The 24,285-nt window shown below is 35.9% G+C and overlaps 1 protein-coding gene across 1 annotated transcript; it reads right to left on the bottom strand.

The window, feature by feature from the left end:
• Positions 1-9,881: 9,881 nt before the first annotated feature.
• On the bottom strand, positions 9,882-15,169 carry LOC142627567 (TMV resistance protein N-like). Its single transcript, XM_075801442.1, has 5 exons — positions 14,312-15,169; positions 12,264-13,362; positions 11,846-12,154; positions 10,735-11,760; positions 9,882-10,658 (listed from the first exon to the last, which is right to left on the bottom strand). Exons 1-5 carry the CDS (start codon positions 14,812-14,814, stop codon positions 9,948-9,950), a joined length of 3,648 nt encoding a protein of 1,215 aa, XP_075657557.1. The 5' UTR covers positions 14,815-15,169; the 3' UTR covers positions 9,882-9,947.
• Positions 15,170-24,285: the final 9,116 nt, after the last annotated feature.

The raw sequence follows: 24,285 nt of genomic DNA, 5'->3' as shown, positions 1-24,285 counted from the left end.
AAACTAAACTAAAGCACTGTTGTAGTTATAGTGCTATAGTGTATTGTGATAACAATAAGTGTTATAACATTTATTTTCAGTTGTGGTTGGCTACAGTCTCATATTTTATTATTTTATTTCGACTTGTAAGAAATTGACACATCAATAATTATGAAAATATTGTGAAATTTATTATGTCAGTATAACAATATAAACGTTAGCTTACATCAATATTTAAAAGAAAAAAAAACACAAACCAATTACTAGGAAAAAAAAAAAACCAATCTCATTTTATTTTATTATTTTATTTCGACTTGTAAGAAATTAACACGTCAATAATTGTGAAAATATTTTGAAATTTGTTGTGTCAGTATAGCAATATAAATGTCAGCTTACATCAATATTTAAAAGAAAAAAAAAACACAAACTGATTACTAAAAAAAAAAAAAAAGACTCACTAAACCAAAGCACTGTTGTAGCTACAATGCTGCACAGTGCAAAAACACTGGATGTACAGTGCCAAGACACTGTAGCAGCATAACTGCTTTTTATATAAGGTCTATTTGGATACAGTTGAAAGTTAAAAACTGAAAATATTGTAGCAAAATAATTTTTAAATGTATAAATAGAACTGCGGGCCTATTTTTAATAAAAAATTGCTGAAAAGTACATGCACAATATATGCAAAGGCATTTTGTCCCTTGTAGAAAAAAAAAAAAAAAAAAAAAGAAGAAGAAGAAGAAAGACGGAAAGCGCTGAACACGGACGCGCAATCCAAACCCACCCATAAAAAGGGCTCCACCCTTAGAATATCACTCAAACAAGGGCATGGCCGCACGGCCCTGCTAGGCCTGCCTATTCCATTAGCTCGAGGATACAATTTTTTTTAGAGAAAAACTCACGGATACAGTTGAGTTATCTTTTGTGTACTTTGGTCTATTTCAATATTCACTCTTACTCATGGGTTTAGTATTCTTCGATCATTTTGAAACAAAGGTTGGTTTTAATCTTAGGAAGAAAAAAAAAAAAATGTAAGTTAGCGACCGTTTGGTTCGGATGAAAAAGTGAGATCATAAAAAATGTTGGTCGGAAAAATGAGACTATAAAAAAAAAATGCAGGGTTGGAAAAGATTTTAATATTTTTTCATTACGCGTTTGGTTGGGTGAAAAAGTGGAGTGATTTTTTTTTTTTAGTTAAAAAAAAAAAATAAGAAGGTTAAAAATAGTGTTTGTATAAATTTATTCTCATATTTCTTTTATATAATTTTTTATAAATAATTTATAAGAAAAAAAAAAGCATTAAAAAAAATGGACGTTAAGCATGAGTCCAATCTTTCACCGAAACTTACTCAAATGTTCAGTATGTTGTACTTGTACTCCTTATAAAGAATTTACCAGAATTGATGAGTCCGGAATCTGACACCAGATTAATCTTGGGATGGATGGAATTCAGAAGAGCTTAAACAATGTCAAGAGATACTTCTGTTAAATTTCCTTTTTTTTTTTTATCAATAATAACCAAAGATAAAATATTGCAGCTAAAAAAGGCACTTTGAGTCTTTATAATAATCTTGAATAAGCCAGTTTGCTAAGTTTCAATCAACAAGGTAGCTTTAGAAGCTTGTTGTTTACATATTTATGGCCCATACAAAATTTAAACAGTTGGAACTAAGAAAAAATAAATTTCTAAATATATAAATAGAATATTTTTTTTGCCAGAAGTCAATCACTACACATAAGGAGAGGAAAAAAAAATCAAATGAAAAGATAACGTATCAAGTCTAAAAGGAATTTCATAGAACAAATGCCATGTTGTACAAAAATAACATATATAGAACAACTAAATAGATGAATTCGAAGCAACCCAAGCTAAGAATTTAAAGAAAAACACATGTAATAAACTTAACAATTAAAAAACTTAAATTACAAGACTAAATTGCATCAGCTCAATATAAAGTTCTAAAGAACACAACAATTTATCAACCTAAAGCAGATGTAAGATTGAATTTATTCAATCATTTTGTTGGCTTTATTCCGTGCCAATTTGCTTGTAATTCGGCATTTAGAAATCTTTGTATTTAGGTGGGAATCATGTAAGGGCGAGTGTGTGAGAGAGTGTGAAGAAAAGCTCAAGAGTGTGCACTCAAGCAGTGGCTCGCGACTGGACCTCGCGACTGGTTCGCGACTAGCGAGTTGCCAAAAAGGCACACGTGTTAAGCATGCAAGGGGAGCTGAAGGGTCACGCCAGTTGTCGCACTACAAGACAAAATCTCCAGCTGGCTAGGCAGTTAGCTCGCGACTCAAACTCGCGACTCGTTCTAGTCGTGAGCTCGAGTTGCCAAAATACCCTGTCTGGCTAAAACTGACTTTTCGCATTCCAAACACACACCAGTATAAATATCCCTTATTTCCACGTATTGTAGAGAGCTTCCAAAGAGAATTTTGAGAGAGAAACCCTAAAGAAAAAAACAAGATTGACTCATCCACAATCTTCATCGTTTGATTCTCCAAAATTCCTCTACTCTCACCCTTTCCATTGTTACATCCTTGAAAGGTACATTTTAGCCAAATCATTTTCTCACTATACCCATATCTGTGAGAAGGTTATTTGGTGCTTGGGAAAACGATTAGAAAGGGACCAATTGATATTGGTTGATGCTATGGGCTATAGCGGAATCCGGTAAGCTAGAGAAGACAAATGTTCGGCGTAACCTCATTGGAGTAAGAGCTTGGAGGGCTTAGGTACGCTAGGTAGATTAGGTTTGGAGGGTCTTCTGCTGTTCATGTATCCCAACTTCATTCTCTAGTGGATTATTGACCGTTTGGAGGGCGGCGGAGAGATTTTACGCTGAGGACTTTGGTTTCCTCTTCGATAACACATCACTGTGTTGTCTTTGTGTTTGCATCTCTCTTTCCTTAATCTTTACCTTTAATTGCTGCTATAGTTGTGATTATTTATGGTTTAGATTGTTTTACCAATTATGATTTAGCTTATTGTCATATTCCCCATATACATTGTTTGATTATAAACTTGTGTTGGTAATTTGTAAATTGGGGGTCTAAACGTTCATAGGTGTTTTACACACTTTTTGAACATTCAGCAAAGACTAAAGAAAAATTTAAAAAAAAATCACCAAAAATTGAGAGAGAGAGAGAGAGAGAGAGAGAGAGAGAGAGAACCTTTTTGTGAGGGAAAAATATGTAAAAAATGGAAGAGAGAATGACAAATTTATAGTAAGAGTGTGAATAAGAAAGGACAAAAAAAAAATGAAGATGAAGGGAAAGATCAAGAGTGATACTAAGGTAGAGGGTAGTGGGGAGATTAAAAGGTAAGGAATAGAGAAAGGTTAGAGAAAGTGTAAAAAAAAAAAAAAAAATTTAAAGAGAGTAAATGTTAAAAAAATTATAGGAAAATTGGAAAGAGAAAAGATAATGACGTTGACATTGATGTGGCTCAACTAGAGCGTAGCAACAATAAATGCTACGCTTCAGCTTTTAGATATATATAGATTTGTATCAAATAATTATTTTCATCTCATAACACACGTATATTTTAACACCATCAAGAATCACCTACCAAATAAATCTTAATTAACTTAGTAAATCTACTTAATATTATATATATGATCATAACATCATTGATAAAAAATTTTAAGCCTATTAAAGGAAAACACTTGTCTGGATATGGCTTTAATTCTTTGTTCCAAGTTTTTGGGTACTTTGGTTTATATATTTCCAGATGATATTCGAGTTCTTTTTTTTTTTTTTGTACCTTAGCTTTGTAACTAAGTACTTCTAGTTAATGTTATGTATTTCTTTTAGTACATCACTCTTGTGCCCTTGTTGGATTTTTTATCCTTGATGCAATTACCTTGTGTTGCCGTATCGGTTGAGTGTTGGACATGCAAATGATACTTTGCATTAAGCTTATTTGCTTGCATGTCCGGATGTTCATTCCTTGTAAGAATGATCTTTGTAGTCACTAGTTATAGTGATTGTTCCTTTTTGGTCAAGTCATGTTTCTTGTTGTTATTCATTATTGCTTAATCGCATTGTACTTGCTCCATATGCATTTCAAGTTTTCTACTTACAATGATCGTATTGTGTTGCTTTCGGGAAATACTTGTCTGTATGGTTCAAGAGCCTCACGGATTCCGAGTTAGGTGTGAGTGAGTTTTGTTCATTGTTCCCAACTCACATGTTAAGTCTAGAGTTTGTTTTAAGGTTTTGTCATGGAATAACCAAAGAGGGAGATTGTAAGATTGAATTTATTCAATCATTTTATTGGCTTTATTCCGTGCCAATTTGCTATTCAGCATTAGAAACCCTTGTATTTAGGTGGGAATCATGTAAGGGTAGTGTGTGAGAAAGAGTGAAGAAATGTTCAAGAATATGCACTCAAGCAGGGGCTCGCGACTGGTTCGCAACTGGCGAGTCGCCAAAAAGGCACACATGTGAAGCATGCAGGGGGAGCTAAAGGGTCACGCCAGCTATCGCACTACATGACAAAACCTCCAGCTGGCCAGGCAATTAGCTCGCGACTCAAACTCGCGACTCGTTCTAGTCACGAGCTTGAGTCGCCAGAATGCCTTGTTTGGCTAAAACTGACTTTTCGCATTCCAAACATACCAGTATAAATACCCAGTGAGAGTTTTGAGAGAGAAACCATAGAGAAAAAAACAAGATTGACTCATCCACAATCTTCATCCTTTGATTCTCCAAAATTCCTCTACTCTCACCCTTTCTATTATTACATCCTTGAGAGATACATTTTAGCTAAATCCTTTTCTCACCATACCCATATCTGTGAGAAGGTTATTTGGTGCTTAGGAAGCAGTTAGGAAGGGACCAATTGATATTGGTTGATGCTATAGGCTATAGCGGAATCCGGTAAGCTAAAGAAGACAAAGGTTCGGTGTTACCTTGTTGGAGTAGAAGTTTGGAAGGCTTAAGTACACTGGGTAGATTAGGCTTGGAGGGTTTTCTGCTATTCATGTATCCCAACTTCATTCTTTAGTGGATTATTGACCGCTTGGAGGGCGGCGGAGAGGTTTTACACCGAGGACTTCGGTTTCCTCTTCGATAACACATCGTTGTGTTGTCTTTGTGTTTGCATCTCTCTTCCCTTAATCTTTACCTTTTATTGCTACTGTGGTTGTGATTATTTATGGTTTAGATTGTTTTACCAATTCTGATTTAGCTTATTGTCATATTCCGCACATACATTGTTTGATTATAAACTTGTGTTGGTAATTTGTAAATTGGGGGTCTAAACGTTCATAGGTGTTTTACACACTTTTTGAACATTCAGCAAAGACTAAAGAAAAATTTAAAAAAAAATCACCAAAAATTGAGAGAGAGAGAGAGAGAGAGAGAGAGAGAGAGAGAGAGAGAGAACCTTTTTGTGAGGGAAAAATATGTAAAAAATGGAAGAGAGAATGACAAATTTATAGTAAGAGTGTGAATAAGAAAGGACAAAAAAAAAATGAAGATGAAGGGAAAGATCAAGAGTGATACTAAGGTAGAGGGTAGTGGGGAGATTAAAAGGTAAGGAATAGAGAAAGGTTAGAGAAAGTGTAAAAAAAAAAAAATTTTTAAAGAGAGTAAATGTTAAAAAATTTATAGGAAAATTGGAAAGAGAAAAGATAATGATGTTGACATTGATGTGGCTGTTAGAGCGTAGCGACGATAAATCTTACGACTTAACTTTTAGATATATATAGATTTGTATCAAATAATTATTTTCATCTCATAACACACGTATATTTTAACACCATCAAGAATCACCTACCAAATAAATCTTAATTAACTTAGTAAATCTACTTAATATTATATATATGATCATAACATCACTGATAAAAAATTTTAAGCCTATTAAAGGAAAACACTTGTCTGGAATCCACTTAGGTCCAATTCTCTGGTTTCTATACAAAGCAAACCTCCTCTGGGGGACATTGGAGAAAGAGATAGACCTGTTAGGGCCAAGGGGCATTTATACAATGCTGTTAGGTCCAATTATAACCAGTGTCACACCAGATACATCCATGATATCCTGTCAACAATATCATACATGTCGGAACTATGTAGTGGGACGCTTATGTTGTATGTAGAATTGAGCAGAAGGTAGTATTTCCCATTTTATCATTTGAAACTTAAAAATAAAAATGAGAAAATGATAATAAGCTTCTTACACTCAGCTATCACCCAAGTAAACATGCTCAAGAGCTACTAATTTTTAGACTTCCCTTCTGACCTTAATAAGGTAATAAGGCAAGGCATGGCATGGTCCTCGTTTCCTATCATTGACCTCACAGGACAATGCCCTTCAACTAGTCATTCAGTGAATTAAACCTTTGCAGCTTAATGTAAGATAAAATAAACTTTTCAACTCCAAGAATCCATTGCTTTCTGTAGAAACTAATCAATCCATTGTAGTCAACAATCTTTGACTTCATCTGCAGGAAAAATTCTGAAATCACCTGTTATTTGGAAAATGTTTTTATTGGACAGAGAAATGGTTTTATTATTTTTCCTTAACTTCCAAATCTTATTCTGGTTTGTGATTTTTAATCTTGAGCAGAAGCAGTAGTTGTGCCTAGATTGATGGGTGTCTCCCTTCAGAAAGCTAGTTCGCTATGTAAAAAATGTGATGTTAACAATATCGTAAGATCCCTAGTATCAGATGTTAACAATACCGTAAGTGCTAATCTGGTCTTCTACAGCCATTCAGAGACATGCAGCACATGCTTTCATCGCTTGGCTTGTTATGAGATACATATTATCCTCTTGGGGTAAACACTTCTAGTGGGGGTACAAGGGGATGTTCTGTATGCATTCTGAAGAAGTTGCATAGACAGTGGAGTGAAGTTATGAACAGAATCTTTATAGACTCTCCTGAAACAAATTGAAATAAGGTTGCTGAATGGGGGTTGGAAAGTTTAATAGGTAAGAGTCTTAAAGCTTCCTTATGTTAGTTTTTCCATATGTAAGTTAGCATGGCAGGTGTTATATACCATGTTGAGGAAAGAAAAAGACCACAAGACATAAGGAAGAACAAAACAAATTTTGATTTCAAATTAAAGACAAGACACTTCTGCATAGACACACACCACACTTTGCTTACACAATAGACACACATCAACTTTTGCCTTTCACAATTTTTCAAAACTAAATTCTTATAATGCACACACCAACTCACTTGCACTAGCTCCGCACAACGGACACATGCAATTTACTTTACCACACTCACTCTTGTAAGGACATATACACTCACACTAGGAATTGGTGCTTACACTTCACACACCAAATAAGCACCATCACTTCCTATTTATACTTGGTTCAAGTCGGTTAAGTCACCAGCTTTGATATTTCTAGCCCAGTAACAGTAAACTGCTTTCTCTAAGCTTCTAGACATCCTAAAACTGTGGCTGGACTTTAACTGTGCAAAAGAGTCTTGTAGAAAGAAAATTCTAGAGAGAGCAAGAGAGAAATTTCTAGAGAGAGAGAGAGAGAGGCAGTGTTTGATTTTTAAGATACCATTTATGGAGTCATAGAAATGCCAGAATTCATGGAGGGAATATTTAAAGTGAGGAGCAGTTGAAGAAATGCGAGATTGGTGTAAGGATGGCAGCTAGAGGGAATTTCATAGACTCTAGCATGAATATATCTCTATGTAAAAGTTGGAATATTCCACTATCATTTCTCAAAATGAAGCCAGGGAATCCTGTGCAGTCGTGCTAAATTGTTTCCTGCCTGTGTTTCCTGCGACGTCTATAAATTCTATGCTAGGTGCTATTGTCATTGTATTTGGTGTCCAAGTAAGAGTCAATATTGCATTCAGAAAATCCAGAAAGTGTTTCTTTAAAGAGGGTTCTGCTCTGCTTCAAATATGTCTATATCATGTCTAGTTGTTCTGTTGTTGCTATTGTTATGCTGCGTGTGGCTTTGTATTGAGTGTTTTCTTAATAATATTTTTCATTCATCCAAAAAAAAAACTAGGCCCAAGTTCATGTAGGTATACAACCTTGGAAAATTTGATTGACAGGAAATCTAAATATAGGAAATGCATAAGTTTGGTATAAATCTCTACTCACTTTTGAAGTATTCATCCTCAAAAATCTTGAAAAAATCCAAATGAGGCAGTACTGATGTGACTTGTGAGTTGAAGTTACACCATGGGGAAGTAATATTTAATCAAATCACAAAGAAAAGAGGAAATAAATGAGCTATTTGAAATAAATCTATGACAGAAAACTAGGGGGTGGATGCATACCAGTATAGCTTAGAAGGAAAAGCTCAAAAGTAATGAAGGCAGCAATGCAAGAGGATATTCTACATCTCGTTTTCCCTTGTCCTTAAGCATGAAATCAATGTGTATTCTGAGTCTTTTAGGCTGAACTTCTTCAACATAGCTTCTAAATCTTCAGGGTCTTGCTTCACAATTACAATTTTGCTTATATCTTTCTCCATTATCAACCATCAATTGACAAATGAGACCCCAATTATCAGATAAAGAACTCTTGTAGTGAAAAAGCCCACACTTCTGCACATTCAAGCTTTGGCAGTTGCAATAGAAGCTTCCATGCAATTGTATTGATTCAACCAATCTGTACGTGATTCACACAATATATAGGACTGCCACATGGCCCACATCAATGCACATAGATGGAACCACTTGACATCAGTTTCCAAATGACAAATAAGACGAGAAGTTTCTTTTTCCAAATTGACAAGGATGGTAGTTGGACGATCGTAGTCTGATAACAGGCAAAATAAGATAAAATAAAAGTTTGTACTGAGTACATTAAAAATATGATTTTGACCAGCAATAACCAAACAAATGATATAATTGATAGCATAGTATCCATCTACTGCAAATATTCTAAAGAAAGAAATCAATACTATAGCTTTACTCTATTAACTCAACAGAGCTAACTTGTCATATAGACACATGCACATCAGGAGTTCTAGACAAAATTTCGTCCTTAAATCAAATTATTAAAATAAAAACAGAAAATAATGATATTTTGTAGGATTCGAATCATACAGAGTTCAGGATGCTACCAAGTAGAGTTCATTAAATCCTAACCACTCTTTAATGATTTAATGGTCTAGATTTTGCCATGTCAGCATTTCATTAACAATCATCTTAATTGTTTTGTTTACAACATTATTTTATTATTTCAAGAATATTATTAATGAAATGCTGACATGGCAGAATCTAAACCATTAAATCATTAAAGAGTGGTTAGGATTTAATGAACTCTTAAATGCGGTAGAGCACAGGAATACAGAGGATACGAATCCTATTTTGTAAGTTTGTTATATTGGGACCCAGAAAAACAAGTCAGAAATCAGGAACCAAATTCAACTGTTTCAGGCCTAATTCAAGGACAAACTCAACACAAAATACAAATACCAAAAAGGAAAATTTCCACAGCTTTCCAATCAACCAAACAATGGGTGGTGTGGTGTGAAGTCAAAATAGTTGTCCTACTTCTAAAAGATAAAATAGTTCACTTGGAAACAGGGGCCCAAATTTTCTTCATTCCATTTGAGTTTATGACACTGGAGTGCCATGCATCTATTGCATCCTCCTATGGAAAGTCGTAGTAAATACTATAAAAAGAGAGCAATAACAGTGAGTTCTGAATATACCATCCAACACAATTGAACGAAAATGACTACCATACAATCAGTTCCACATGCTTTTTCGTCAGTTAGCAACGTGACAGTGTCTCCTTTTCAACAAAATCCAAATAAATACTTCTTCGTATCCTGTATGAGGTAGCTAGCAGAAATTAGAAAACAAATTACCAAACTAAAAGAATTGGCAATGAATTTTCAAAAAGAAAAAAGAAATACTCAACTACAAACAATCTCATGTAAGAGGGAGAAAAGATGGTGACTTAAATAAAATCAGAGAGAAAAGTTGATCAGCAGTGCAGATTTCATAAAAGCTATAACTTTCATTGAGATTCTTCTTCCTCACAATCAGAATTCCCAAACCAATTTTCAATTAGATTTAGGTGTGGTGGTTCATCATTAGAGGTAGCTTCTCCACTAGGTCCAGCTCCTTCCCTATCAGAGTCATCACTGCTTCGCTTAATTTTTGTATCTTTTTCTGATTCTTCAAAACCATCCTCATCATAGGGAGTGATGATGCAGTTGCTAGGCCCAGCCTTAGTTTGGTTTAGGTCTTTAATGTCTCGCTCAAATACCAGATGGGCCCCGCATTTTGTAACCTCCAAGCCTGGACCTTCGGGTTCAAATTTAACTTCAATCTGGCTGAATCCGTTAGCGTCGACTTGATTCAATATTTCTTTCCAATCCTCTCGAAAGTATGTTGAGGGATAATATTGCAGGCAAAGCTGATACGATTCAATCTTACCAAATTCCTCGGATAAAATAATGCTCAAGCTTATTCCAGATCCACCAAAGGAACATCGAAGCTCATGCGTACCTATCCAATCTCCATAATCTTGAATATGAAGTTGGTGAAGTGGATGATGCTTACGGAATACAAAAACAGCGCACACAACGATTCCCATCAATTTGTTACTTAATAAATCTGAGGGCACTTGCAGATTCACTGAACCCCCTACATTTTGGTGGCTAAACCATTTTGGAATTTCACTCCCAGGTATCGTGACATGGTAACCAATACCATCTTGTTGACCCTGAAACATACAATTCATGATGCTTAGAACTTCACAAGTGAGAGAAAGGGAGAGAGGGAGAGAGAGACAAACAGACCTGGGGATTAATGATATAATGTCTTAGCATTGTTGAAAATAGGTCACTGTAGCCTTGATTCTTGATCAATTTGTCGCAATTGAGAAGACGAAAATCCGGCCGGAAATCATATTCTGGTCTTAACGATAATGTTTCCAGTGAGATACACTTTGTTGCATCAATATACTCAATATTTAATGGAAGCTTGGGCAACATTTGAAGATGAGCGCAACCACCAATAAAAAGTTCTCTCAGATTAGATAGTTGAATGATACTTTCAGGAAGGCAAACAAAATTATTTCCCCTTAGATTTAAACGTTTTAAAGATGACAAGCACCCAAGATCATTAGGAATTGTCTGAACATTGCAATAACTTAGGTCAAGTTTGGTCAAAGAGCATAAGCCTATTAAAGAACGCTCTAGCATGCCTATGGGATCTAGACTTCTTCTAGGTTGCATTAAAGGAAACCTCGTGAGCTTATTAGATGATAGCCCCACGCATCCAGAGAGAGATAGTACTTTAAGAGTTTTTAAATGAATAATGGATGAAGGTAGGCTCGTTATAGCAGTCCCACTCAAGTCTAACTCCTCCAAACCTTCGATTTTCCCCAAATTTTTTGGCAATTCATCAAGTTTTGAGCAGCCAGATAAATTGAGAGTTTTTAGAGACATCAAACTACAAATTGCAATAGGGAGACTTGAAAGGTTTTTGCAATCTTTTATAGCAATCTCACTCAAAAAAGGTTTTGACAAACATGACATATTTTCCACAATATCTGGAAACTTCTTCAGTTTTGAACAACCACTAAGATTGAAAAATTCAAGAGCTACCAAGCTGATCTTGTGAGGAAGGCTTTCGAGACATTTACAACCATTCAAATCCAATCGAATAAGCCTATTGAGATTTCCAAGAGATGCATGTATCTTATATAGTCTTGTACAACGTTGGAGAATCAACTGCTGAAGATTTGGGGCTCCACTAAGGTCCGGGATCTCAATCAAGTTTTGAGAGTCACTGAGGTCAATGAGTTTTAACTCGTTTAAAACCTATTATAAAACTAGAAATAATTAGACAAACTCAAGCCTTAATGATTAAGCAGAAAATACAAATCAATGTATATGAAAATCTTACCATAATTCCTTTCCATAGTTGTTTCAAGTCACTGCAATGCATTCTCAATTCAACAAGTTTGTTTGGCTGGAAACTAGTTGGCAAGGATTTTAAAGGATATCCATGCCAATCTACTACACGTAACTCATTAGAAAGATAATTGAGGCCTTGTGGAAGTTGGATAGGACCTCTAATGAGGTCTTGTGGAGGTTGCACATAACCAATTTTAAGGAATCTCAAATTTGTCATGTTTGAGAAGGCTTCAACACTCAAGTGTTCCTTTTTAATTGTAGGCATCTTTAAGACTATACCTTCAACAAACTTTGTTCCCTAGTAACCAAGAACAATAAAATTAGAAAAATTCTTAGAAGAATGTGAAAAAAAAAAAAATATATATATATATACTTCTCTAAATTCAAGTTTAGACATGTCAACTTACAATATTATTTTTCAATACATGCAGGACATCCTCATAACGCCATAACCTGCTACGTCTACCAAGCTCTTTAAGGGATTCACGACGAACAATGTCTTGACCCATTTCTTGTAGCAAATCATGCATCCACAAAGTTCCATATTCATCAATGGTTATGAGAGATTTGTCTACAAGAAAACCAATATTGTAGACTGGACAGAAACCAAAGCTTTGAACTATATCTATTATGCCATCCTTGTACTCTCCTTTAAAAAAACATGCAATATCCAAAAATAATTCTTGTTGCATTTTTGTTAGCCCATCAAAACTTATTTTAAGAATATTAAAAATTTTGTTATCAGGTTCCTCTTTTAGTTTTTCTAGGGCACTTTTCCATTCATCTATTCTTTTTCCAACTAACAAAGAACCTAAAACTTCAAGAGCTAAGGGAAGGCCGTCAGCGTACTTCACAAAATGCTTAGTCAAATCCACATAATTTTCTTCAGGATGAGGTTTCTTGAAAGCTTCCCAACTAAAAAGTTCTAAAGCTTCATCGTCATTCAACTCTTTGGCTTCATATATATGTTTCACTCCATGCCTTCTTAACAAATGCCTATCTCTACTAGTTACAATGATTATACTCCCTAAACCAAACCATTCATCTTTCCCAGCTAATGCTTTTAGTTGTTCTTCTTCATTCACATCATCAAGAACAATAAGAACTTTCTTATTGCGAAGTCGCTTCCTTAGAACATTGATTCCCTCATAAACATTCGATATATATTTTTGGGTACTCATGAGGATCTTAGAAAGAAGTTGTTTTTGTAAAGAAACTAGACGTTGATTTTTAGATTCCTCTCTAATATTATCAATAAAGCTGCTAGCTTCAAAGTCACGAAAAATTTTATTATAAATTTCTCGAGCAAGAGTTGTTTTACCAATTCCACCTATACCACAAATCCCAATAAAACGGACACAATCTAACCTTTCACCCAAACATAAATCCAACATTTCCTGCACACGAGATTCCATTCCAATAAGGTGCTCGGAAACACTTGGGACTTCACGATCCAACTCATTGTTTATCCTCTTAATGATTTTTTCGATAATCGTTGATTCAGGTCTGCAAAAAATATAGCAAAACATTAATTTTGATGAGGCGGAGCTAGATACATTAATTTAGGGATAAAACATTCATCAAAAGTAAAATCTTAGCTTTGTTCAGTAGCAAAAGAGGAACTCATATGTGGTATAAATTATGTGTTGAGTTAGCGGAAACTCTAACACTAGATTGTTGAACAAAAGACTGAACAAAGAGCTTTTATTTAAAACTTGACTCTTTGAATTACAACACTTTACAAGCAAGAATGCTTGACTCCCATAAACTGACACTAGGTGCACTACAAACACGGCACTTACTTACCAAATACACTTGCACACACCTCACTTCTAGACACCTACACACACTAGCTCTTGACTCTATTTCACTCTACACACTTGCTACCTATGGCACACACTTTACCTCATACAACTGCACACATCTCTCACTTGGGGCTTTGTGACACACACTCACTTCACACCATTCCATCTATTTATACTAGATGTATGTTAGTTAGGAAACCGACTTGAAGCTTCTAGCTTCTTCCTATTTATTGGCATTAAATTAACGTCATTCTCCAACCTTCTAGACACTTTATAAATTTGTGGCTGAAATTCACTAGTGTAAGAAAGCTTCTAGAGAACTATTTTGGAGAGAATTCCGAAAAGAGATCAAGAGAAAAATGCCTAGAATTAGAGAGAAATTTCTAGAGAGAGAGAGATTGTATGAGAAGTTCTAGAAGTTTCTAGAAAATTCCAGAAAAAAGTAAATTGAGTGAAACTCAAAAAATTTATAGAGACAAGAGAATTAGTGTTGATTTCTAACATTATGCATGCAATGTTTTTCAACCAAAGTACAATTGGAGCTTATAATTTTTTCCTAGGTTGTAATATACAGGAGACAATGAAAGTTGTCATGTGGCCAAATAAAGAAAGTAGCGAAAAATGGTATAAAAAAAAAAAAAAATTATTACTCATCCCGTAAATCCCATCCAGAGATACTAGCAACTTCCGTCACAACATCTTTCCAAGTTTGCACATTCTCAGTGTTATCAATGAGATGTTTTGCAAAGGCATCCTCAAAAGTCCCCCTCAGTTTGCGCACATCACTAAGATCCACGTCATGGAAAACAGGCAGAACTATCAGCTTCTTCTTGCCCATGCACTCGTAGACCTTTGCTAGTTCAGTCAAGCACCAACTCGATGAAGCATAGTCTCTAGAGAAAATAACGACAGCAATCTTTGATTCTTCTATTGCTTTCAAGAGTTCTGGTTTAATGAATGCTCCTCGATCGAGACTTTCATCGTCTCTAAAAGTGGTTATGCCATTCCGTTTCAATGCTTCGTACAGATGGCTTGTAAATTTTTTGCGGGTGTCGGAGCCTCTGAAACTGAGAAAGACATCGTATTTGTATGTCCATCTAGGCGTAGAAGTAGAAGAAGGAGGAAAACATGAGGAGGCGTTTTCTGTGCCCATCGATTTGCGATCGGAAAAATACTAAAGATATGTATTAAGAAAATTATTCAACTTAGTAAGAATTAACACATGAACGGAAAATAAATTGGGGAAGAAGAAAGCAGAGCACTGGATGGAGTGTTTGTAAGTGGCAGACAGAGCACTGGTGCGGTCTACTTGCAATTACGTGCTCACAGATCAGAGAAAATTTATGTCGGGAATCGGAGATCAAAGCTCACAGATCGGAGAAAATTTCTGTCGGGGATCGGAGATCAAAGCTCACAGATCGGAGGATCGGAGATCAAAGTTCACAGATCGGAGAAAGTTTTTGTCGGGGATCGGAGATTAAAGCTCACAGATCGGAGCTTGAGCAGAGGAAAGTAAAATTATTTAAAGCAGCAGGGAACAAAATGTGAGATGAATATAAAAGTGGTTGGTGTAGGTAGCTTGGCCACTTGAAATGTCAAAAAGAAGAGTGGCTGTCAACCATAGATTTATAGATGAGAGTTGATATGTCCACAATATTTTTATAGCAAATCATAGGTGATTAGTTGTTATTGGTTCAAATTTGAACCTAACACTAAGATTACTTTTTTGTCCCAACAATAACAACCAGTAACATCCTGCCACTCAGAATTTGTTGTAAAAATATTGTAAAAATGTTGTGGACATATCATTCCTCTTTTTAGAGTATGAAATTAAATTTCCATGGCATTAAATTAAGTCAAATATAATTTATAACAATAATTGAAAAGAATTTGATGACTTCAATTCAACATAAAAAAGGGAAAAAAATTTAATGCATGGGAGGGGCCAGGGATGGGGGAGGGGTAATAACAGTAAAAATAAAAAGTTAAAAAAAAAGAAAAGAAAAGAAGCAGCTTACTAGAAAGACAGAACTAGTCTGTTTGATCATGCAAAAAGAAAAGCCTCAAACACTGGAAAATGTGTGCAGATTTCAACATAGGACTGCCCCAGCAATCAAATCTGATATTACTAAAGTTACAAAAAGATATAAATATATCGTTCATGCTATTGAGAAAAATTCAGAAACTAACCTCTCTTGGTATGGGATACTCTTCAGATTCAAGCATGCGGACAACCTGGCTCATCTTAGGTCTTTTCTCGGAATCTGGATCAACACACCTCAAAAGAGCACGTTTAAGGGCTCTTGTTGATGGTCTGGCTTCAATATTTGTGTCTACCACTTCTTCTGATCGTCTGCTTCCAACCATGATTTTCAGCCAATCGACCAGATTTACCTGCAAGTATTGCAACTCACGTCATATAAAGCGTCAAAATCTCATTGGACCAAATAAAAATTATAAGTAAGACAAATGTTTTAAAGCCCAAAGTAGACTGTTAACCTGTCCTAATTCAATTGACCTACTGACCCTTAGAAAGTTTTGAACATTTGCTGAACCAGTTCAGGCCTTACGTTACCAACCCATTTCGTTTTCAAAACAAAATAGCATGAAGATGTAGAAAATGTTAACTCAGAGGATTGAATATCAACATTTGAGCAGAAGATTGGATAAGGACGGCAAGTAGTAGTCGGAAATAATGCCGGAGACGCCATCTGAGACGCGTGGCCAGCACATCAAGATCGCTGCTGCAAATACTTAGAAGCTCAACAAATTTTTCTTTGATTTTATATTCCTAATTTCCAACGTCTATGTCTCTCCCTCTTGCTACTGATTTCATCACTGCTGCATGATTACTCTTCTCTCTTTTTGTTTCTATCACTTCATTTTGTGATATATTTGATGGATGGGTGATTGATTATGGGTACTGGTATGAGGCTTAAATTTCTTCGATTTTACTGTTATGGGTTATGCAAGGTTATTCTTGGGGTTTCTTTTTGAGGGAGACAGAGAGACAAATTTTGAGAGAGTTCTTGCTTTACCTCTTCTGGGTTCTTTGAATTTGTCCAAAAAATTTTGTTTCAATTTGGGTGATGCTTTCTTCTCTAGCGAGATCTGGTCTTAGCTCTAATACCCGGTTGACAGTGATGATATTGGAGAGAGATTGGAGCAAGGAAAGGGAAAGAAAGACAAATTATAAAGAAGAAAAAATTGAATTTCACGTCTTGGGTGTATGAGTATGGCAGCGGGTTTGCTTGGTCTGTAATTGAGATAGAATGAGAGAGAGAGAGAGAGAGAGAGAGAGAGAGAATGACGTGGGTCTTTTTTAGCCTTTAGATTGTTGGCCTGCCAGTGTCTTTCACCTATATTAAAACTGGAGAAAACGTGAGAGTTTGAAAGGGGATATTTGCATGCCAACGCAGTGAAGAGATAAAATATAGTAAGTTAGTACGGCTATGAAAGTAAGTTGCAAATTAGCATCCGAGTTTTAAAAACTCGAGTTCCATTTAAAACTCAAGTTTTAAAAACTCGCTTCTAACTTGCTGATTTGGACATGTTTTAGCCACATAGATCTCGAGTCTTTTACACTCGATTTCAAAATACACGCAACAGCAAACTACAAACCCAGAAAAACCCAGCAGAAAGAAAGAAAACTCAGAAGGAAGAAAGAAGAAAGAAGGAAACCCAGCAGAAAGAAAGAAAGAAGAAGAAGATCCACAGCAAAGAAGAAGACCCATGGCACACACAAACTCAGTCTTCACCAAGCACATCCCGATCATCGATCTACGATGCAGTTCACAATCTCCATGGGTGCAGTTCACGATCTCTTCTTCTTCGTCAATCTACGGTGCAGTTCACGATCTCTTCTTCTTCGTCGATCTACGGTGCAGTTCACGATTTGCAGACTACAATGCGCTCACGATCTCTTCTTCTTCTTCTTCTTCTTTTATTTTCTTCTTCTTCATGGATCTCTTCGTCTTGTTGTGCAGTAAGTACCCACTGGAACTCAAGTCTTAGAGACTCGAGTTCCACATGGAATTTTTGTCCACATCACTAAATCAGAAGCCCGGAGCTTGAGTTTTGAAAACTCGATTTGCTATTGAACTCGAGTTTTAAAAACTCGAGATGCTAGTTTTCCACTTTCTTTCGAACCTTGTCAAATAACAATATTCTTTTAATAATAAAGTTTAATGGAAAAAAAAATTCGAGTTTGAAATGGGAGGGGAGGCGAACCCAGCAAAACTCTGTTCCATATTATCATACATAGAAGCTTTCTAATTGTCTTGAAGATAGGATCAAGGATGAAGACAATGATAAAACATCAAAAGATAGGCTGTTATGGTTTGTTGGAAGATATAGGAGGAATTTTAAGGATTTAGCTGTGGAACAAAATAACCATGAACTCTACGCATTCATTACCAAAGGAAAGTGAGGAAGGTAAAGCGACTCAAAATATCATATATGGTATATTTTTCCCTTAACTTTTTATTTTTGGATGAAGATAGGATCAAGGATGAATACAATGATAAAACATCAAAAGATAGGCTGTTATGGTTTGTTGGAAGAAATGGGAGGAATTTTAAGGATTTAGCTGTGGAACAAAATAACCATGAACTCTACGCATTCATTACCAAAGGAAAGTGAGGAAAGTAAAGCGACTCAAAATATCATATATGGTACATTTTTCCCTTAACTTTTTATTTTTGGATAAATATATTTTTCCCTGAACTTCGATGGCGTCCGATTTGGTGGCGTCCTCTCTTTATCATCAGACCAAAACACCAATCAGTTTTTAGTGTAGGCAGGGATTGAACCCTAGATCTTTTATTCAACCATCAAAGACTTTACCCGTTGAGCTAATTGGAACTCACAGATTCCATAGTTCTTGCTGCTTCCCATTTAAATAAAGTGTTTGGTAGCTTTGTTTAATTATAGGAATTAAAATGATATTTTCTAGTAGTAAAGTTTACGGTATAATTGACACTTTGCTACAAGAAATAGTCTGTCCTACTAGTGAACCTAATTTTAAAAATAATTATATTAAAAAAATAAAAATAAAGAGTCATTCTTATCACTCTTTGATTTCTTATGTATTGCTCATGATGCTCATCCCTTGTTTAATGCCTATACTTCGAAATTCCTCGTAACATGTTATAGCTCCTTTCCATAGAAGTTAGGCTACTATATATTTATTTTAGACGATTAACATTGTTGTTAATTGTGATTTAAAGTATTATAATTCTAATCATTTAAAAAAGTATGTTTTCTTTGAATAGTTATTGTTTCTAATGATGTTTGTTAACCTAAATAAGCCCTAAATCCCTGCCACTAGGAAAAAGTTAGTCACTTTACAAAAGACCTCAAAGGACGGAGAAAATATGTTCAGCATGTTAGAAATCAACACTAACTCTCTCATCTCTAGAAATATCTGGAGTTTATCTCAATTTCTCTCTCTCCGGGATTTCCTAGAGACTTCCTTGGCTAAATAAATTCCAGCCACAACTTTGTACAATATCTAGAAGCTTGAAGAAAGATAGTATTTTATTGTAATTAAAAAAATGAAGCTAGAAGCTTCTTAACCGAGATAAAACAAGTATAAATATAGAAATGGTGCTTAGTTTTTGGGTGTGTCAAAAAGCAACAAGCCGTGTGAGTGAAGTATTGTGTGTGTAAGGTTGAATTTATTTAATCATATGTTGTTTTTATTCTGTGCCAAATTTACTTATAATTCAGTAATTAAATACCCTGTATTTAGGTTGGAACTATGTAAGGGTTGTGTGTGAGAGAGTGTGAAGAATTCAAGTGTATGTGCATTCAAGAGCATTCTCGTGACTGAAGCTCAAGAGTGACTCGCGACTGGAGCTCGCGAGTGACTCGTGACTGGTGACCCACCAAAATGTCATATGTGTGAAGCATGCAAGAAGTTGAAGGGTCATGACAACTGGAGCACTATAGGACAAAAAAGGACAGTCAGGCCAGTTAGTTATTTCGCGACTGGAACTCGCGACTTGTCCCAGTCGTGAGTGAGTCACCAGAACCCCCTATTTTGCAAAAAAAATGACTCTTCACATTCCTTGCATATCCTACTATAAATACCCTTATATCCACGAAATGTAGAGAGTTTTTGGAGAGAATTTTGAGAGATAAACCCTAGAGAAAACCAAGATTGACTCATCCACAATCTTAGACATTTGGTTTTTCAAAAATTCCTCCATTCTCATCCTTTCCATTGACATAACCTTGAGAGGACACTTAACCAAATCCTTACCTCACCATACCCATATCTGTGACAAGGTCATTTGGTGCTTGGGAAGCAGTTCAAAGAGGACCAATTCATTTTGGTTGATGCAATGAGCTTTTTGCGGGATCTGGAAAGCTAGAGAAGACACAGTTAGGCTTAACATTATTGGAGTAAGAAGCTTGGAGAGCTTAGGTGCATCGGGTAGATTAGGCTTGGAGGGTTCATTGCTATTCACGTATCCCAATTGATTTTCTAGTAGATCATTTTACCGCTTGGAGGGCGGTGGAGAGGTTTTTCGCCAAATTCTTCAGTTTCCTCTTCAATAACACGTTCTGGTGTCATCTTTGTGTTTGCATCTCTCTTCTTTTACTCTTTACCTTTTAATTGTTGCTGTGTTTGTGATTAATTATGGTTTAGAATGTTTTACCGATTTAGATATTGCTTGTACTTATCATTCCGCACATATATTGTTTAAGTATAAGCTTGTGTTGGTAATTTTGAAATCGGGGACCTAAACATTCACTAGCATTTTTACACACTAAGTGAGCATTCAATTGGTATCAAAGCGAGTACACTTTGTCAGATTTCTATATCCTTAGTGTGATCTTAGACCTCTTGTAACTATGGATGAAGCTATGGAAAAGGCTATGTTGAATTGTGGTTCAAATGTTTATGATAATAACTCTATGAGTATTTTTAAAGATTGTCCCAACAATAAACTCCTAGAGTTATTAAAAACAAAGAAACATGCTAGAATGTTTGTTCACATGCTAAAATATTTTGAACACAAGAACCATGTCTCACACAATAGCCCATGTGAGTCAAATTCTTTGATTGAGAAGTATAAAAGAAGAAATAGAATATTGTGTGACAAGGTTGATTATCTTAAAAAGAGAATTCAATCTAGTAAGAGAATAGAAAATGAAGATGATTTTCTTTTTAAAGGTCAAGAGTGTTTATCCCATGCTTGCTTGTTTGTGCACACCTCTTTGAAAGTATTCAATTCTTGTTTATAGTATCTTGATAGTGGATGTTCACGCCATATGACAAGAGATAAATCATTTTTTAAGTCTCTCAAAGAGAAGGTTTGTGATTATGTGACATTTGGGGATGGAAGCCATGCTCAAATTCTTAGCAAAGGGACTATTGAGATACTGGGGCTACCTTTATTGAAAGATGTTCTATATATCAAAGGGCTTAAGGCGAATCTCTTGAGCATCACTCAAATATGTGATGAGGACTTTCTTGTTCAATTCTCAAAGAAGGGGTGTGTGATCATCAATGAAGTAGGGATTCAAGTCTTGGAGGGAAATAGGACTACCAACATTGCTATGGAGTAGTTGCTACACCAAACATCTTTTGTAGGAGTGCCCGAGTTGATTTGTAGGAACTTTGGCATCAAAGATTTGGCCATGCAAACTTCAAACAAGTAGCAAAAGTGTCCAAACTCTAAGCCGTCGTGGGGCTCCCAAAATTTGGAAAGGTGGAGAAGACTATTTGTGGCGCTTGTCAAATGGGGAAACAAACAAAGGCGAACCATCAAAAGGTGAATGTGATTTCTACATCACGTTGTTTAGAGCTTCTCCATATTGATTTAATGGGGCCCACAAGAATCGAAAGCCTAGGAGGAAAACGGTATATTATGGTCATTGTCGATGATTTCTCAAGATATACTTGGGTGAAATTTCTTAGAGAGAAATCAGAAGCATTTGAGAAGATGAAGAATCTTTGCAAGAGGCTTCAAAACGAGAAAGGTGTACCAATCGTCAAGATAAGAAGTGACCATGGCAAGGAGTTTGAGAATGCTAGATTTGAGTCTTTTTGCAAGAAGAATGGAATCAAGAAAGAGTTTTCAGCTCCTAAAACTCCTCAACAAAATGAAGTGGTGGAAAGGAAGAACTGGGTGATTCAAGAAATGGCAAGAGTTATGTTGCTCAACAAGCAAATTCCTCAAAAATTTTGAAGAGAAGCCGTGAACACCTCATGTCACATTGGCAATAGAATATTCTTCCGAGAGAGAACAAAGAAGACCGCATATTAAATTTGAAATGGGAAGAAGCCAAAAGTGAAGTACTTCCGAGTCTTTGGGAGCAAGTGCTACATTCTAAATGATTGGGAGAACCTTGAAAAATTCGATGCAAAAAGTGATGAAGGTATCTTTCTCGGATACTCAACCACTAGCCGGGCATATAGAGTTTTCAACAAGAGAACAAAGACGGTGATGGAATCCATCAATGTGTTCATTGATGATGCCATAACAAAAGTAGATATTGAGGATAGTGGGGAAGGAACAAGCTCCAAAGAAACTACTGTTGGGATTAAAGCCCAAGATGTTGAAGTGGAAAACGGTACAACGGAAAGAGAATCAACCCCCGTGAATTCTAGAGTGGAGACAAGATCATTATCTAGATTACCAAATCCTCTCACCCCTCCGAAAGTTCATCCACCTATCTCTCGAAATGATGAAGTGTCCACCTCAAAGAAGCCATCATCTAGAGTGGTTAAGAATCGTCTGAAAAGTAACATTATCAGTTCTCTAGATAAAGGTTTTCATCTTAGGAAGGGAAGCACACTTATTGCAAACCATGTGACTTATCATTGTTACCTTGCTTAATTTGAGCCGAAAAAGGTAGAAGAAGCCCTATAAGATGAGAATTGGGTGGATTCAATGCATGAAGAACTGAATCAATTCTTAAGGAATGATGTATGGGAACTTGTTCCAAGGCCCAAAGACGCTCATATCATCGGTACCAAATGGATCTTCAAAAACAAGACCAATGAAGAAGGTGAGATAATAAGGAATAAGTCTCGGTTGGTGGCTCAAGGTTACACTCAAGTAGAAGGAGTAAACTTTGATGAATCCTTTTCTCCCGTTGCTAGACTTGAGTCTATTTGCATCCTTTTGTCAATTGCATGTATTATGGATTTCAAACTCTACCAAATGAATGTGAAATGTGTCTTTCTCAATGGGTACCTTAATGAAGAAGTCTTTGTTGAACAACCCAAAGGTTTCCAAGATCCTTACTACCCGGATCATGTTTTGAGATTGAAGAAGGCATTCTATGGTTTGAAACAAGCACCTAGAGCTTGGTATGATCGGCTTACAAATTACCTTTTGGATAGAGGATTTAAAAGAGGATATGCCGATCAAACCTTAGTTGTAAAGAAGGATGAGACCTTATTGCATCAAAGTATTTGCATCAAGGATCCATTTCATCACTTGATGCAAATACTTCTTGTGTTTTGCATTAGTTGTTTATTGGACATGCAATTGATTTTTGCGTTGCTCTTAATTGCATTGCGTGCTCGGATGATCATTTACTAGTTAAATGATCATTGTAGTCATTCTTTAATGACTGGTCATGTTTGATCAAGTTATGCTTCATAGTTTATATATTGTTTATTACCTTGATCGCGTTTTACTTGCTCATATACGTACCTTGTATTCAACTTGTCATAAGCTTAATGAAAGTTTTGTTTGTGTGCGAGTATTTCAGGATACAGGTGTATACGTGCAAGTGCTTCACACCTTCTAGATTAGGTGTGAGTGAGTTTTACCACTGTTCTCAAACTCACGTTTAAGTCTAGAGTATGTTTTAAGGGTTTTGTCACAGAATAGCCAAAGGGGGAGATTGTAAAGTTGTGATTTAAAACTATTTTGTATTGACTTTAATTCCGTGCCAAATTTGATTAGAATTTTGTTCAATCTTATGTACCCTATATTTTATGTGGGATTTCATTGTGAAGGTTGTGTGTGAGAGAGAGTGTGAAGACTTAAGACAACATTGAAGATCAAATGAGTTTTCGTGGGTAGCTCGCGAGAAGACTTCCTGCGAAGTGAGCCATGTGCACAGCACATGACTGGAATGTGAAGAGTCATGACAGCTGGTTTTCGCGAGTATTTCACGGGTAAGGCCTTCCCACGAGATACTTTACCTGCGAAGTACAACGAAACATTCTGTTTTACTATTTTGGCATATCTGCTCTACTATGTCTTCACCCACACTATATATACCATCATTATCCACATATTGAGAGGAGTGCCTTTCAGAGAGAAAACCCTAGACAAAAACTCTTGAGAGTTAGAGATTGTTATACTCACAATCCTCTACACAATCCTTTGTAGTTTTCCTCAACTCCTATCTCTTCATATCCAAATCCTTGAGAGGTTGATAGCCCAAACACTTACCACACTCATTTTGAGTGTAAAGTGAGGTTTTAGTGCCGCTAAGAAGCATTGGAAGAAGCCATTTGTTTGGTGGATGCAATTAGGCTGAATTGCGTGATCCGGAGAGCTAGAGAAGACAATACTTCATCAAGTCGGTTGGTAGTAGGAGCTTGGAGGGTTCAAGTACATAGGGTAGACTAGGCTTGGAGAGTCTTTTA

The sequence above is a fragment of the Castanea sativa genome, chromosome 3 (genome assembly GCF_040712315.1).
Source record: "Castanea sativa cultivar Marrone di Chiusa Pesio chromosome 3, ASM4071231v1".
NCBI classification, from domain to species: Eukaryota; Viridiplantae; Streptophyta; class Magnoliopsida; order Fagales; family Fagaceae; genus Castanea; species Castanea sativa.
The sequence above is the reverse complement of the archived record's forward strand: the minus strand, read 5'-3'. Positions and strand labels throughout refer to the sequence as shown.